The sequence below is a fragment of the Hyperolius riggenbachi genome, chromosome 1 (genome assembly GCF_040937935.1).
Source record: "Hyperolius riggenbachi isolate aHypRig1 chromosome 1, aHypRig1.pri, whole genome shotgun sequence".
Lineage (NCBI taxonomy): Eukaryota > Metazoa > Chordata > Amphibia > Anura > Hyperoliidae > Hyperolius > Hyperolius riggenbachi.
Genome location: NC_090646.1, coordinates 681,259,384 through 681,275,987, shown reverse-complemented (window position 1 = coordinate 681,275,987; position 16,604 = coordinate 681,259,384). Strand labels below are relative to the sequence as shown.

Here is a 16,604-nt window from a genome sequence, read left to right as displayed (position 1 = left end):
GATATGTTATTAAAATTTGGTTTGGTGACTACAAATTAAAGGGTAACTGAAACGGATGAAAAGTAAAGTTTTATACATACCTGGGGCTTCCTCCAGCCCCCTTCAGGCTAATCAGTCCCTCGCTGTCCTCCACCACCCGAATCTTCTGCTATGAGTCTTGGTAATTCAGCCAGTCAGCGCTGTCCGGCCGCATGCCGCTCCCACAGCCAGGAACATTCTGCACCTGCGCAATAGTGCTGCACAGGTGTAGTATGCTCCTGGCGGCGGAGTGTGTGCATGCGCACTACGCCTGACTGGCTCAAGTACCTGGACTCATAGCAGAAGATCCAGGTGGTGGAGGAGGACATAGAGGGACTGATTATCCTGAAGGCGGCTGGAGGAAGCCCCAGGTATGTATAAAACTTTAATTTCATCTGTCTCAGGTTTACTTTGTTACACAGTAGTACTATAATCTACATATGCACTCCCCACAGAGCTGCAGGGAATCCACTGAGAATGCTGTGCACATTGAACACAGAGGTGTTGTCTGTTTACAATCTCCTCATTCCCCTGCAGAGTACCTGCACATCATTCTTACATGTACCCACACTTACAGTGCCTAGGGCCTGATAGATGTTCTTTGTTCCGGATTGTACCTTTTACAAGTACTCTTACCAAGGACTAGTTTTAGTCTAAAGGGAATAAATATAGTAGTCTACATATCCTTCTCACTTCAGTTGTCTTGTAAAATTCCTAAGCGTTGGCAGTTAAGAGACGAATTTCATGTTACATACTTTTAATCAACAAAATTGTAATATGCAAATTAGAGGAGTCGGAGTCGTGGAGTCGGAGTCGGTGGAATCCTAAACTGAGGAGTCGGAGTCGGTGGATTTTTGGACCGACTCCACAGCCCTGGAGATAACAACTGGAGTTTCTTAACTCTTCCTGTACTGGAAACAATTACACTGATGTATCTGATCGTAATGTTTTATTTCTTAGCTGTACTACACATACAAATCATAATATCATCATTTTTTTTTCGCTTCAGTGTCTCTTCAACAAAAAAAGACGCGGATCCAGTGCACTGATCTACGCAAGCTTGTAAAGCATTTTCCGACCTTAAATCTGCATTCTGTTCTGCTCCAATCCTCACTCATCCTGATGTTGCATTGTCATTTTTTGTCAAAGTGGATGCCTCTGAGGTTGGAGTGGGAGCAGTGTTGTCCCAGTTTTCTGGGAAACCTGAATGCCTACATCCGTGTGCGTTCTTTTTAAAAAAATCCTCACCAGCCGAAAAGAATTATGATATTGGCAACAGAGAATTACTTGCAGTAAAGATGGCTTTTGAGGAGTGGAGACACTGGCTGGAGGGTGCATTTCATCGGATCACTGTGTATACTGATCATAAAAATTTACAGTACATTGAGGGAGCCAAGAGACTTAATCCCAGGCAGGCCCGCTGGGCAATGTTTTGTTTTCTTGTTTCAACTTTATTATAACGTATGAGCCAGGCCCAAAAAACGTGAAGGCAGACGCCTTATCTAGAAGCTTTGAAGTAGAGGTGTCATCTCCAGTGACTCCAGAGACCATTCTTCCCTCTAGATGTGTTAGCTGCACTCAATACTCAGGAATTCCCTGATCTGAGTGTCTCTTTACAATCTTTTCAACAAGAAAGTCCATCTAACAAACCCCCAATGTTAATTATGTACCTCTACATCTCCGTCTTCAGACACTGCAATTATTTCATGAATCAAAGTTGGCAGGACATCCTGGCGAGACAAAAATTATTGAGCTATTGTCCCGTCATGCATGGTGGCCCTCTTTAGTTAAGGATTGTAAGGCATTTGTAGCAGCTTGCGCTACTTGTGCCAGGAGCAAGGCTGCCCCCGAGGTTATCTAGTGCCGCTTCCCATTCCCTCTAAACCATGGACCCATTTAGCTATGGATTATATTGGGGATCTGCTCTCGTCTGGAGGAAAAAAGGTTATATGGGTAATTGTTGACCGTTTTAGCAAAATGGCACATTTCGTACCACTTGCTGGCCTACCATCTGCCAAGGAGTTAGCAAAATTATTTATAACTCATGTCTTTCGATTACATGGAATTCCTGAAAATATTGTGTCTGACCGAGGAGTGCAGTTTGTTTCCCAATTCTGGCGTGCTTTCAGTGCCCTGTTGGGAGTAAAATTGTCATTTTCTTCGGGGTTCCACCCCGAGACCAACAGACAAACTGAAAGGACCAACCAAACTTTGGAACAATATTTGCGATGTTTTGTGTCTAAATGTCAGGAGTCATGGTTGGAGTTCCTACCGTTTACAGAATTCGCTTTCAACAATCTACCCAGTGCATCCACCAAGATGTCACCATTTTTTATTGTCAGGTCAGAATCCTCGTTTTACCTGTTTTCCGTCATCATCCTCTCTTTTCCCTGACTTGGAGGATTGGAGTGCTTAGGTAAAAGGAGTATGGTCTCAAGTCAAATTAAATTTACATGTGGTAGATCACCAAAAAACATGCTGATGCTAAACGATTGCCTGAATTTGAATTTTCTCCTGGAGATTTGGTATGGGTTTCCACTCGGGACATTCCCCTACGTCAACCATCTCACAAACTGGGACCAAGGTACATCGGTCCGTATTCCATTGAGGAGAAAATTAATGATGTTGCGTACCTTGTGAAGTTGACACCATCCATCAAGGAGGTCAAGTCATTTCATGTATCACTCTTGAAACCAGCAATAAATATACTTACCTCCACAGATCGTCCTCCTCCTGTAGAGATACACGGAGAAATTGAATATGAAGTTGAGCGAATTCTTGATTCACGTAAAGTGCGCAATTCTCTACAGTACTTGGTGGCTTGGAGGGGGTATGGTCCTGAGGAGAGATGCTGGCTTCCTGCACACCAAGTTCATGCTGATCAGTTAGTGCAGGAATTTCATTTAAGTAATCCTGATAAAGCGGGTAAAGAGTGTCCGGAGACCACTCCTCGGGGTGGTGGTAATGTAACAAACTCACCTGTCAGCGCTGAGTCCCGCTGCGTTCGTCATGGCGTGTCAGCTGGTACTAGTTCGTGCACGCGGTCTGTGGTTTCTCCGCCATCTAGCATCCCCAGTGTCCCTGCAGCCGAGCTCTGTCACCCACGCCTGCGTAATGCGACTCAACGATCACGCGCGAGTTCAGGCGGACTTTACAGACTCAGGAGGTGGGTGCATAGGTGTCAGCAGTGAGGTCATCGACCACACCTCCCGGGAAGCTGCACGCCGGAATCATCTGCACAGTATATAGGGCCAGGAGCTTCAGTTGCTCACTGGCCTTGATACTAATCAGTTCACTGGTTCTTGGCCATAGCTAGCTTCTTGAGCCACATTATATATGGTGGTACACACCATATATATGTACTCCAGTTAGTCTGTTGTTTGGAGTATTATTGATAGCTTTAATTGTAATATCCTCCTGATATTATTGAAGTATATTGTCTGATTATCTGTGCATCAAATTATTGCCTGCCTCCTGACCTTGCTCTAGTCTCATCCTTCTGTATGAAAGCCATCTGACTTCTGTTATTGACTCGGCCTGACTTTTAGTACGTTATTGGGATATCCCTGCAAATTGACAGTCATCTGATACATGCTGTTTACCGATTAGCCTTTATGATTTTGTACCTCGACTTGATACTTGTGCACAAGTACTGACTGGTCTAAACATAATTCTGCATATTATTATCTGTACCTGTTACTCTGTCACGCACCAGCGTGATATTATCATTATCTCCAGTCATGTGATATTGGTGACAGGATTAGTAGGCAGTGGCCTAGTGATAGTTGGCCAATGAGAGAAGGAGGAAGGGGCGGGGAAAATGTATAGCTCAGGCCTGAGTCTCCCTCTATGAACAGTTGTGCACGGATTCACTTTAAAGGCAATAAATTATAGAACGAAGAGGATATTCTCATTTCACACATTCCAGAGATCTCCTTTAAAGGGACTCAGAGCTGAAAATAGTAAAACGATTTATACATACATTGGGCTTCCTCCAGCCCCACCCACTCCTATCGCTCCCACGCCATAGTCCTCCACTGCCCGCAGCTCTGGGAACCGGGTCCCGTTACTTCTGTCAGTCGGTGCCAGTCTACGCAGGAGAAGTGCAGCTGCTGGAGAGATATGTAGAGGGCTCACTTCTCCTGCGTAGACTGGCTCCGACTGACAGAAGTGACGGGACCCGGTTCCGGAAGCTGCGGGCAGCGGAGGACGGTGGCGTGGGAGCGATCGGAGCGTATGGGGCTGGAGGAAGCCCAGGTATGTATAAATCTTTTTACTATTTTCAGCTCTGGTACACTTAAACCCACTGTAACACAAATTGTTAGAACAAAATATTCTTACTTTTGTATAGTAAAGGAAGGGCTTAGAATATCTTTCGGGTTTTTAATACTGTCTGGAGTCCTATTTGTAAGAAGTTATGTATCTATTGCACAATGTATGACCATGGCTGTATACAATGCTCCAAATTATCATATTTATCCAATATTCAGCCCACAAGCCTGTAAATATATGTTTTGTGTATTTCCTAGATGGGATAATATACCAGCAGCTTTCTGCATGGGACGGTGCATCACTGAGGAGAATATGGGAATATTATAGAGAGGATCTGGACATCATTGTACAGAATGTGGACACAGCAGCCTTACTAAGCAAACTACAATCCCGAAATGTCCTAAATACAGAGGTAAGACTCTGTGATAGATAATAGATAATTACACAGATAATTACACCATGCCTCCAAACTTTTGGAGACAGAAAAAAGGGACACTAAGACATGCCTCTGCCACACCTTTAACCACGCCCTAATTTTCAAAACCACGCCCTCCCCTATACAGTTTCCCCCTCCATCCTATGCCGATATTGGCACATGGATCGATGGTAGGCAAGCTATTTAAAGAATAATCACAGCACACATATGTGATGAAGAATATAAATTAGAATAAACAGCTCTACTTAAAGAGTTATGAATATATTAAATAAGAAAATAAAGACTGAACTGTGCAAAATATGAATTTCTTTATTTCTGGCAAAAAACTTCACATATCAGAAATGCTAACACAGTGCTAACCCCTATACAAGTGCATAACTCTAGTCCCAGGACTGTAAAGCCCCATCTACACGATACGATTCTTTATACGATTCGATTACGATTCTATTTACGATCCGATTAAAACCAACATGTCCGATCGGGATTCAATTCGATTTGCCATTGCAAAACATGGGCAAATGGAATCGAATCGAATCCCGATCGGACATGTTGGATTTAATCGGATCGTAAATAGAATTGTAGTCGAATCGTATAGTGTAGATGGGGCTTTAATGCATAAAATCACACAACTATCCCTAATTAAGGATCTTGTATCACAATATGGGTTATTGATAACAGTAATAGCACAGAGGAATGCAACCAATATGATTGATCCATACAGGATTTCTAGCACTTCACAAGCATATTGAAAGATAAGATACCCACCTCACTATTCAGATGCTCTGTAACCAGATAGCCAGGGTAGAGATCACTATCTCACTCTATCAACTTCAAAGACATTCCTGTTAGGATCCCCAGTTCTGTCTGTCATTGCAGTGATGGGCTGACTCTGCATTTGCTTCAGTCTGCACATTACTGCAATGGAATTGTATGCAAGTCTGTGAGGATTCTCAGTTCTGCCTGTCATTGCAGTGATGGGCTGACTGTCCATTGGTTTTTGTCTGCACATTGCTGCAATGGAATTGCATGTGTGTGTGCGAGGATTCCCAGTTCTGTTTCTCACTGCAGTTATGGGCTGGCTTTGCATTTGGCTCAGTCCTGCTGCAGTGAGATTACATGGGAGTGTCTGAACACCTGCAAGGTGAGGGCCTTGTTAGTGGAGTACTTAAGATCCAGACTTCCCAGCAGCCTTTGCTGTCGCATTGTTTGTCCTCCCTGCTTGTGCAGCCTCAGTTCTTGTTCCTGTCTTGCCTGAGTCCTTGGAATGATAATCTGTCTGTTTGCTCCAGTCCTGCCTGACCTCTTGGAGTTATAGCCCGTGTGTTTGCTCTTGTCCTGTATGCTGTATTCTGAATGAATATCTACATACCTGCTGGTAGACTTGATCTTATTAACACTGTCTGGGTAAATACTCCTGCAAAGCTGCTTCATGAATATAATGTTGCATGCTTGTTCCTGAACTGTCTGGAATCTACTCTGAACGTTTTCATGTACATACCTTCACTGTAAATAAAAACATCACTTGCATCAAATCCTGGGTGTCTGCATCTTTGGGAGTTCATCTGCATGAAGCAAAGCCTCGCCAGACAGAATGCCTGCTGGTGAGCATGACAATTCCTGGCTGAGGCTGGAGTTTATGTTGTTGTGCTGCTGATGAAGTTCAGCGTGAGGCAAGGCTGCAGAGTGTGATGTGATGCATGGATTGTAGTGTCCTCTGCAAAGACTCTGGGCAGTGAAACAGTTAAAGCGGATCCGAGATGAAAAACTAACTATAACAAGTAACTTGTTTATATATCTTATCTAAAGTTTAGATAGCTTACACAGCAAATCTAGCTGCAAACAGTTTTAATAGAATATGATTATTTATTCCTGTGATACAATGACAGCAGCCATGTTGTTTGTAAACATTATACAGAGGCAGGTTTATCTGTATCTTATGCTATCAGCCTAATCCCCTCCCTCCTCCCCTCTGCCTCTGAAAACAATGGCTAGTAACACCTCCCCCTCCTCCTGCCCAGACTGAGCACCCATGAGCCCTTGCTACTGCCAAGGCTCCCTGAAAACCTGTGGGCGTGGCTTTTTTAGTTTATAGGGAATTAGAGTAATAAAACAAAAACAAGAAAAGTATTTGGCTTGAGGAATGCCCTATAAACAATAGGAAAGGAACACAATTATGCAATGTGTAAAAGTTCACCTCGGGTTCCACTTTAACAGCAAACTCTCCTGCTCTGTAAAGAGGCCGGGACAATTGACCTGTGCCCCGTGATGCCGTGATAGAGGCTGCAAATCCTTAGTGCTACAGGAGAAACCGTGACACTTGGCCGGTCTGTTACACAGAAGCTAATGAAGTAACACACGTGCTAGGTAACTGTTTGGATGTATTAAGGCAACTCCACTGGGGTCTTCTGAAAATCTTTATTGAAGAGACTTTGCAGACCACCAACGACTTGGGTTAGATAATTCATCTAAAAAGTGGGTATTCATGTGAATAAAGGCTCCTCCCACCAGGCCCTCCTCCAGATAACAGTAGTGTCTGCCCTCTGGTGGCTGACAGGGATGAATGTGGGAAATGTGCTGCTGCCATATGCAGGAGATTGTCTCTCCAGCCAGTTGTCCTCTCAGGCCTGTGGTCGGCTCAGCCAGCTCACACTGCTGCCAGACATGTAACTGCTAGAGAGCTGACCATCTATTCTGCAGTGTCAGGGCTGTAGAGAGTATGGTGTTGCTCAGTAATAATATGTGTGTGTTCCAGAAATACCAGTCCATGAGTGATGAATGGAAGACATCCTCCTTCTCCAGCCATCTGTTAGAAGATATATCAGTGCTGGGAAGAGAAGCTGTGATCGGATTCTGGACATGTCTCTGGAAGCTGCAGGAAGAGAGACCTCATCCTAATTTCCGGGCAGTCCTGGAGGAAATCCTGAATACAGGTAACAGGGCCCTGTATATTCTGTCCAAACACTTAGAGTATTAATACTGACACTGGATGACCTGATATTAGGCATCCAGGATCTGCTGTATTTTAAACCATTTACCACAAGTCTTGATGGCTGCTTACTAGTTCACTTTTTCTACCCACAATCCATTGCAGGAGGACCATGGTGCGCCCACTACCTAGGGAGGCTGCCGCTGCATAACCTCAGCTCTGTCCCTCTCTCCCTTAGTTTTAAAATTTTTCTAGTCTTTTTTTTTTTTTTTTTTGTTATTACGTTTTATTTTAGTTTATGGTATTAGCTACTCACTGCCTCCCTGCCTAGCGTACGGTAAAGCTGCCTTCGCCCATTGAAGCCCAGCCATGGACACGCCTTGTAGAGAGGCTATCCAGGAGTCCAGGAGCACAAACTGCTATCCGACCACCGAAGCTTCCCCCCAGCTGCTGCAGTACAACACCGACTGCAGCCGAAGGGAAGAGAAATTCCAGTGGAACACGTGGTGAGTGGCACCCGACAATCAGCTGGCCCCCATTCCATCCATCCCACTACGGCAGTGCGGTAACCATACAATAGAGCAATTGCCATGGACATAGTAACTGAACTACCTCAAACAAAAGCCATCATGGCAAACCAAAATTCAAACAAATATCACTCCATAAAGTATGAACAAATACCTTTATTATGGGACACATCCCATAAAATCAGATTAAAAACACGGCAGCCGTGTACAGGCAGTGCGGAAAAATACAAACAATATGAACTCAATATTCCAGTGATGACCTTCCGTAGGGTACAAGGTAGCAATGTATAGTAATACAGACATCCACACAACAGACCAAATAGCGCTGCAGCGCAGCTGCTGTGTGGAACAAATAAACAACACTGTACCTTTTTGATAATAAAGTCAACCAAAGCTGACCTAACCTGGGATGGGGACAAACGGCACACCTAGACCCGACCTCTGCGCACACCTAGACCCGAGCTCACACGTATTGGGCACTGTCCTTCATCGGAGATAGCGAATAGCAAACTGAAATGTCCCTAAAAAGCCCGGAGACCGCCAAGTTCCGGTGGGCGTGACCACACCAATACAAGATCCTGACGCACGTGATGACGTGCGCACAGGATATGGCAGATCCAAGCCTCATTGTCCGGCCGGCCCGATCCCAGGGTGTATATTTGTAAATAATATAAAAATATATGCGAGAAACAATAAATTTAGAGGATTTATAAATAATACTCAATGAGAACACCAAAACCAGTGTTTTGTATGAGTGCAATGCCAAACCCTGTAGACATTTGAATATTGAGTTCATAGTGTTTGCATTTTTCCACACTATATGTACACACCTGCCGTGTCTTGTGTTTTTAATCTGGTTTTATGGGATGTGTCCTGTAATAAAGGTATTTGTTCATACTTTATGGAGTGATATTTGTTTGAATTTTAATTTGCCATGGATGTCTTTTGTTTCAGGCACCCCACTATGGCAATCTTCCGCACCTCCGCATCTGACCTGCTCCAGCCACAGAACAGAGGGATATCCTCAGGACGCCCAGACAACAGCGTGGCTCCCTGGGGATGGTGATATTCCTCAGCCTGCAGCCTAACCCCCGCACCTGGCTCAATTCCCCCGCATCACTAGCAGTCTGCATCCACTGCCCTAGCCTTGCACCACACAGCTCCATCCTGCTACGCTGCGGCTCACACCTACAGCACCACGTGCTACCATCCACTCCTCCAGCCACCACCCGGCTCTATCCTGCTACGCTGTAGCCCACACCTGCACCACCACTTGCTACCATCCACTCCTTCAGCCACCACCCGGCTCCATCCTACCACGCTGCGGCTCACACCTACAGCACCACGTGCTACCATCCACTCCTCCAGCCACCACCCGGCTCCATCCTGCTACGCTTCAGCCCACACCTGCACCACCACTTGCTACCATCCACTCCTTCAGCCACCACCCGGCTCCATCCTACTACGCTGCGGCTCACACCTACAGCACCACGTGCTACCATCCACTCCTCCAGCCACCACCCGGCTCCATCCTACTACGCTGCGGCCCACACCTGCACCACCACTTGCTACCATCCACTCCTTCAGCCACCACCCGGCTCCATCCTGCTATGCTGCAGCCCACACCTGCACCACCACTTGCTACCATCCACGCCTCCAGCCACCACCTGACTCCATTCTGCTATGCTGCAACCCACACCTGCAGCACCACGTGCTACCATCCACTCCTCCAGCCATCACCCGGCTCCATCCAGATGCACTGCGGCCTGCAACCCACTCCATCAGCCTGGAAGCCTGCGGCCTACCACTGCTCCAGCACGGAGGCAGCTCTGCTTCACTGTAAGTGCTTAACTTTTTACTGGGCTACAAATGACTCATCCTTTTCCAGCACCGAAACATGATAGTTTTCTGCTCCTGCTATAATCACCTGCTTGCACCCTCTTGGTCTGGTTTTGTGATGCTCCAGACTGCCGCATGCACCCCCTCAGCCTGTTTGTAATGACTCAGTCTGCTGCTTACACCCCCTTGGCCTGCACCAAGAGGCTCGGGGGTATAAACTGCCTGTTTGCACCGTCAGCCTGTACCAGGATGCTCATTGTCTGCTGCTTGCACTGGGATGGTCATGGACTGCTGCATGCATCCTCTCAGCCTGCTTGGGGATGTTTCTAGTTTGCTGCTTGTAACCTCACGGCTTACATTGTGTCGTCATGGTTCGCTGCTGCGTTCTGCATACTCTCTTCCTGCGATGTATGGACTGCTGCTACCCACACTTGTGATATCAGGTCTGCCACTGCCAAACGCGGATGCTAAGGTCTGACTATAATTATAGCATTGTATTCCATGGTACAATCTACCAAAAGCTACGAGGTGCCATTGTCTTCACTTAACTCCACACTTCCCTTGTCCACACTGATCTCCTCCATTGCTTCTCATGCACACGGTCCCATGACCTGAAACTTTCAGTAATGTCCGTTGAGGACCAGGTGCCCTGGAGCAGGCTCTATCTACCCTCCCATGATGGTCATACAGACCTGCTCGCCCCATGCCATCAATTGCCCCCACGTATCTCCTGCAGCAGGTCACAGCTCATCACCTGGGAAACACATGCAGCGCTTCTCACTCCGAGGATAGGCTCCTGTTCAACTCTGTCTGGAGCCACGCCCCAAAAAACTGCTGGCTCTGCCCATAGCCCCTGGTCGAGACAGCGTAGAAGAGGCAGCCAAGCAGTTGCTCGAGTGAGGCTGAGAAGGAAAGGCCTGCAGTCATCTATTCCCTCAATCCTGGCGAATGTCCGCTCCCTCCCAAACAAGTTAGACAAACTATGCCTCCTTAGGGACAAGAGGAAGTTCGGAAGCAATACACCAATTCTTTGCTTCATGGAAACGTGGCTACATGATGATGCTCCGGATGATGCTCTCCAACTGCTAGGCTTCAGTCTTACCCAGGCAGACAGTGACACAACCCTCGCAGGAAAAATAAAGGAGGAGACATTTGCTTTTATATAAGCTCTTTATAGTGCCCTGCCACCTCAATACTTCCCAGGAAATGCTCACCTGATATTGAACTCCTACTTGTCAACTGTAGGCCGACATGCTCACCCTGGGAGTTCTCCTACGTTCTCGTTGGAGTGTACATACCATCCAATGCTGAAATCAAACAAGCCCTGCATGACCTCGGTGACTCCATTCCGCTTTCCCTTCCAGACTCGCTGTTCATTGTCATTGGTGATTTCAACAGGGCCAACCACTGCCAAGAGCTGCAGCGCTTTCATCAACATGTCACCTGTCCCAAAAGGTACTCGTTAACTCCCTCGACCACTGCTAAACGGTCCTGAAAGATGCGTACAAGGTTGTCCCACTTGCAGCACTTGGTTCTTCCGACCATTACCTCGTCCACATGATTCCCACCTACAGGAGACACCTTGAGTCAGCGAAATCAGTCCTAAAGTCCACCAAAGTGTGGTCAAGTGAAGCCAAGCTTTGTCTACAGGCCTGCTTTGACTGCACTGACTGGAAGGTCCTGGAAGTGCCAAACCTGGCCAGGTGGGCAGACAACGTCACCTCCTACATCGAAATCTGTGAGGACTCTTGCATCCCAACCAAGTCCTTCAAAGTTTATCCGAACAACAAGCCGTGGTTCTCCAACAAACTATGGCATCTAAGGAAGTGCAAAGGAATGGCGCACAGGTTGGGCAACCAGGAGGAACACAGGGCGGCAAGAAACAACCTCAACAGGAAACTAAAAGTGGCTAAAAAACAGTAGTCGAAGAAGATAAAACACAACCTAAGCTCAAATTACTCACAAGCTGTTTAGAAATGGCTCAAGGTGGCCACCAACTATAAGCTCCCCCTCAGCATGCAACACCCAGCACCGAGCTAGCTGACAAGCTCAGTGCTTTTTCTGTAGGTTTCAAAACCAGGCTACACCAGCAGGAAACTCAATATCTTCCACCCACCCCTCAATCAATGATGTTGCACTAAGACCAAGACCACTCCCTCCAAGGGTGGGCAAAGCCAATGTCCTACGTCACCTGACTGCATTGAACCCCAGAAAAGCCCCTGGCCCTCATGGTGTGTCTCCAGCATGCCTAAAAACGTGCTCGCAGCAGCCAGCTCCTGTCCTCACCTCCATCTTTACTTCAGGAGTGAAACGTTCCTGAATGCTTCAAGAGGTCCACCATCATCCCTGTCCCCAAAAAGCAGGGCATCTCCGACCTCAATTACAGGCCAGTGGCCCTTACCTCTGTCATCATGAAGACCTTGGAAAAGGTGGTCCCATCTGATCTTAAAATCTCCACGCTGCCCAGACTGGACCCGTTCCAGTTTGTGTACAGCGCAAACAGGTCCACTGATGATGCCATCAACATCTGCCTGGAGCTCATCAGTGATAAACTGGACAAACCTGACTCATACGCTAGAATCCTCCTACTGGACTACAGCTCGGCTTTTAATATCATATGCCCCGCATCCTTCAGAACAACCTTGCAGCACTCGAGGTCCATCCGACCTTTAAACTTTGGATCACGGACTTTCTGACCAACAGATCCGAAGTCATCAAGGTGGGCTAGATCTCCTCCGAACCAAGGGTTACCAACACAGGGGCCCCACAGGGCTGTGTCCTGTCACAAATCCTGTTCTCACTCTACTCTAACAACTGCAGATCCACAGCAGACCTGTCAAGGTCATCAAATTCGCTGTCGACACCACCTTCGTTGGCTTTGTAACCAAGAATGACGAGCAAGCCTATCGTCAGCAGGTTGACAGAATTTGCCTCTGGTGCAAGGAGAACAGGCTGATCCTCAATAGGGCCAAAACCGTTGAAATGATCATAGACTTCAGGAAGCATGCCCCCACCCCTCCTCCAATCTACATTGACAGCAGTGGGGTCGAAAGGTTATCCTGTGTCCGCCACCAGGAAGGCCCAGCTACAGAGGGTCATCAGGTCAGCGGAGAGAATAATCGTAAAAGCCCTTGATGTCCTCTACAAATCCAGACTGTGCTCCAGGGCACAGAGGATTGAAAATGACACCTCACATCCTGGCACCCACTTCTTCATTCAGCTTCCATCTGGGAGGAGATTCTGGGCCATCTCCACCAACAACACTAGACACAGGAACTCTTTCTTTCCTTCGGCTGTCAACCTGTTGAACTCTATATAATGGCTCCCCTCCCCCTCAGGAACTGTAGCTGTTGGTGAATGCCCTCTGATAGCCTGTGGACTGATACGCTAGTATCTTGTGTAACGCGCTCAATCTACAACTTCTGTGTTCCAGTCTCCTGTGTCATACTCTGCTTAGAGCTGCTTTTTATTATTCTGTCTCGTTGTTTAAACTGATTTTTGGGGGGGAGGGGGGATAGAGTGTCTGCAGCTTCAGGCTCTCCCCAGCCTCAAGTAACTGTGACAGGACTAGTTTCCCTGCACTCCGTTCATTTTTGTACCTGGTGACTAGCTGAGCTGCCTGCAAGCTAACAGACACAGGCAGCCAGCAAAGCAGGGCATAGAAGAGGCTTTCCGTTATGGTGGGTGACAGACAGTTAACCAGCCCCGCCCCTTACAACCGGCCCAGCCAATCAATGTACAAGCAGGAGGTCAAACAGGCAGATGAGCGCTCCTGCAATGTAAAGCGAGAACTGAGCACTGATTTATAGCAGGCAATGGAATGCTCTGCCTGCGTGACATCATCAGCTTTAGCAAGGTAGGCGGGCGGGATCTCAAAACAGCCGGGCGGCCCGCCCACTTAAATAGCCCTGGGGAGAACACTGCTTTATATGGCCGTTTAAAAACTTTAAGTCCAGAACAGGTAGCCATCCTCCTGTTGTCTTTAGGACCAAGAATAAGGGAGAATAAGCTTCTAGGAACTGCTTTTGGTGTGGAACTGGAATAATCACATTGTTTTAAGCTACAGAATCTACATATTCCAATAGGACTTGACTTTTTTGCTCGTTCTGAGGCAATCTTGTCTCTACAAATCTTGACCTCGGAGGTAACTTTTTGAACTTCCAGCAGTGACCTTTCTGTATTGTCCTCAAAACCCAAGCCTCTCCGACAGCTTCCACCCAGACGGCCCAGAAGGAACGCAATCTTGCTCCCACTGGAACCGCCTGAGCGGTCGCACCTTCAGAAGGGTTTCGGGTTCTGATTTGTTCCTGGCATAGGCTTAGATCTTCCTGATTTAAGAAAGGCCGACTGCGTCCCCTTCCAATTTTTATTAAATTGCTTGCCTGGTCTATAGGAACATTCTTGCTGAAACCTGTTTGAAGATTGTCTCTTACTTCCTTGTTGACGAAAAGGTTTCGACTTTCTATCTTGTGGCAAAAGACCAGATTTTCCTCCTGTCACCTTTGCTATAGCACTATCCATTTCTGACTTGAAGAGATGCTTGCCGTCAAACGGTATCTTACACCAATTATTCCTTGATGATTGGTTTTAGCCATAAGGCTCTTTTTTCTATTACACAATAGGATGGGTCGCAGTCCTGGAACCACTTAAGGAAGAATATTCCTTACGTTGCCGGTGCTGCGCCTCGCTCAGGTCACCCCCCTGAGGATCAGGTCATACGAACAGTGAAGAGGCGGCACACAAATGGCTTGCTAATTAAAGCATGTATTGATGGTGGAGCAACACTACATGTTACGAACCCTCACGGTTCTTCATCAGGTGTAAAATGAAACCAATCCCAACACCCACATTTATAATAGCACAAAACCACACCCCTTTGCTAGGGGACGTGGTGGTCATTAACTAGACACTGGCCACACCTTACTATCACAGCTACAAGCTCATTGCATAAACTCATCAATTCTTTAAATTCATAAATAGATCAAATATAAATACATATGAATGATACAAAATTACCCCAACTACAAAATGTAATTTATGTCGTTATTTCTAAGAACACTATCACCATAAGGGCACTCCAAAAAAGGCTACCCATCTAATAGACATTATAACTGAGCGTAATCCTAGGGCACTCCACTAGGGCTACCCGTGGACTCCGACCTAAAAAAGAAAGGTGAAGAATGTAACAATAGTCACTACCACTCACATCTGTTGTTAATTACACCGCTAACATTGCATAGCCCTGTTACAAAAGGCACTATAAAAAACATTTCCACTGCACATGCTCGTTCATCCCTCTTGGATGTATAACATCCAAATAATTGATCCACCGTGCTTCTTTTTGAAGCAATAGCTTTTCTTTATCGCCCCCACATTGTTGTAAATCTAAGGAGTCAAGTACCATCCATCTTAGCTCTGAGGCTCTGTGCCTAGCATCCCGAAAATGTCTAGACACAGAGGTCTCATATTTTTCTTTTCCTTCCAAAAACCTGCTGATAAATCGCTTGTGCTCTTGAATTCGCACACGCACTGCCCGTGTGGTCATGCCTACATACATCATACCTCACGGACATTTTAAACCATAAACGACGTGGGTACTGGCACAAGTATACCTCCTTCCAATTTGCACTTTCTTTCCTGTGTGTGGGTGAAAAATGGAGTTGCCTCCTACTATTGCTGAGCACACATTGCAACTGCAACAGGCAAAAGTACCATTCCTCTGTTTGTTCTGTCTAATTGGGATAGTGGCCCTATCTACCTTCCTAACCGTGTTTTGAATCGTTTTTCCTCTTTTGAGGGCAAACAAAGGTTGCTCTTGGAAGAGACCTCCTATCACCTGATCACTACTAAGTACAGGCCAGAACTTCCTCACCACTTTTTTTGACCAATGGGGTGTTTTTCCCAAACTGCATAACAAATGGTATCCGTCTATCTCCACTCCCTGTTTTATTATTGCCTCTCAATAAATCCTCTCTCTTTAACGTCCTCACTTCATCCTGGATTCTAACTACATGCTCCCGTGGGTAACCCTTGGTGACAAATTTGTCCACCAACTCTTGCCCTGCCAGAGCATAGTCCTCTGGTGTGGAACAGATCCTTTTGACCCTTAAAAATTGGCCCTTAGGAATAGCTCTTGTAGTGTAAGGATGATGATAACTGTCTTTCCTTAATAAATTGTTGCGATCAGTGGGCTTTTTAAACAATTTTGTACTCAACTTGTTGCCCTGTTTAGAGATGGTAACGTCCAGGAAATTAACCATCTCCATTGACGTTTCCATAGTGAACCTGATGGTGCTGTGGCCTATATTGGCCTCCCTCACCATCTCCTCAAGTGTTTCCATAGGTCCCTCCCATAAAATTAGTACATCGTCAACAAATCTAAAATACTGATAGATATGTTCTTTATACTCCAGATTCTCAAAAAAGAATTTTTTCTCAAGGGACTCCACAAATATATTTGCCACCGAGGGGGCAACTGGTAAACCCATACTTGCCCCTTGTTTCTGAAAATAGAACCCACCATGGAACTTGAAATAATTAAATTTGAGAATGAACTCTAATGCATCCAAAAGAAAATACACCTCAG

The 16,604-nt window shown here is 46.2% G+C and overlaps 1 protein-coding gene across 4 annotated transcripts in view; it reads left to right on the top strand.

Moving 5' to 3' along the window:
* Positions 1 to 16,604, top strand: part of LOC137532562 (NACHT, LRR and PYD domains-containing protein 12-like) — a 213,506-nt gene that overhangs the window by 40,778 nt on the left and 156,124 nt on the right. For all 4 annotated transcript variants that reach the window (XM_068253228.1, XM_068253218.1, XM_068253199.1 and 1 more), the window contains exons 3-4: positions 4,548 to 4,702; positions 7,479 to 7,656. In XM_068253228.1, coding sequence (XP_068109329.1) covers positions 4,548 to 4,702; positions 7,479 to 7,656 — 333 coding nt within the window. The remainder of the gene's footprint in view (positions 1 to 4,547; positions 4,703 to 7,478; positions 7,657 to 16,604) is intronic.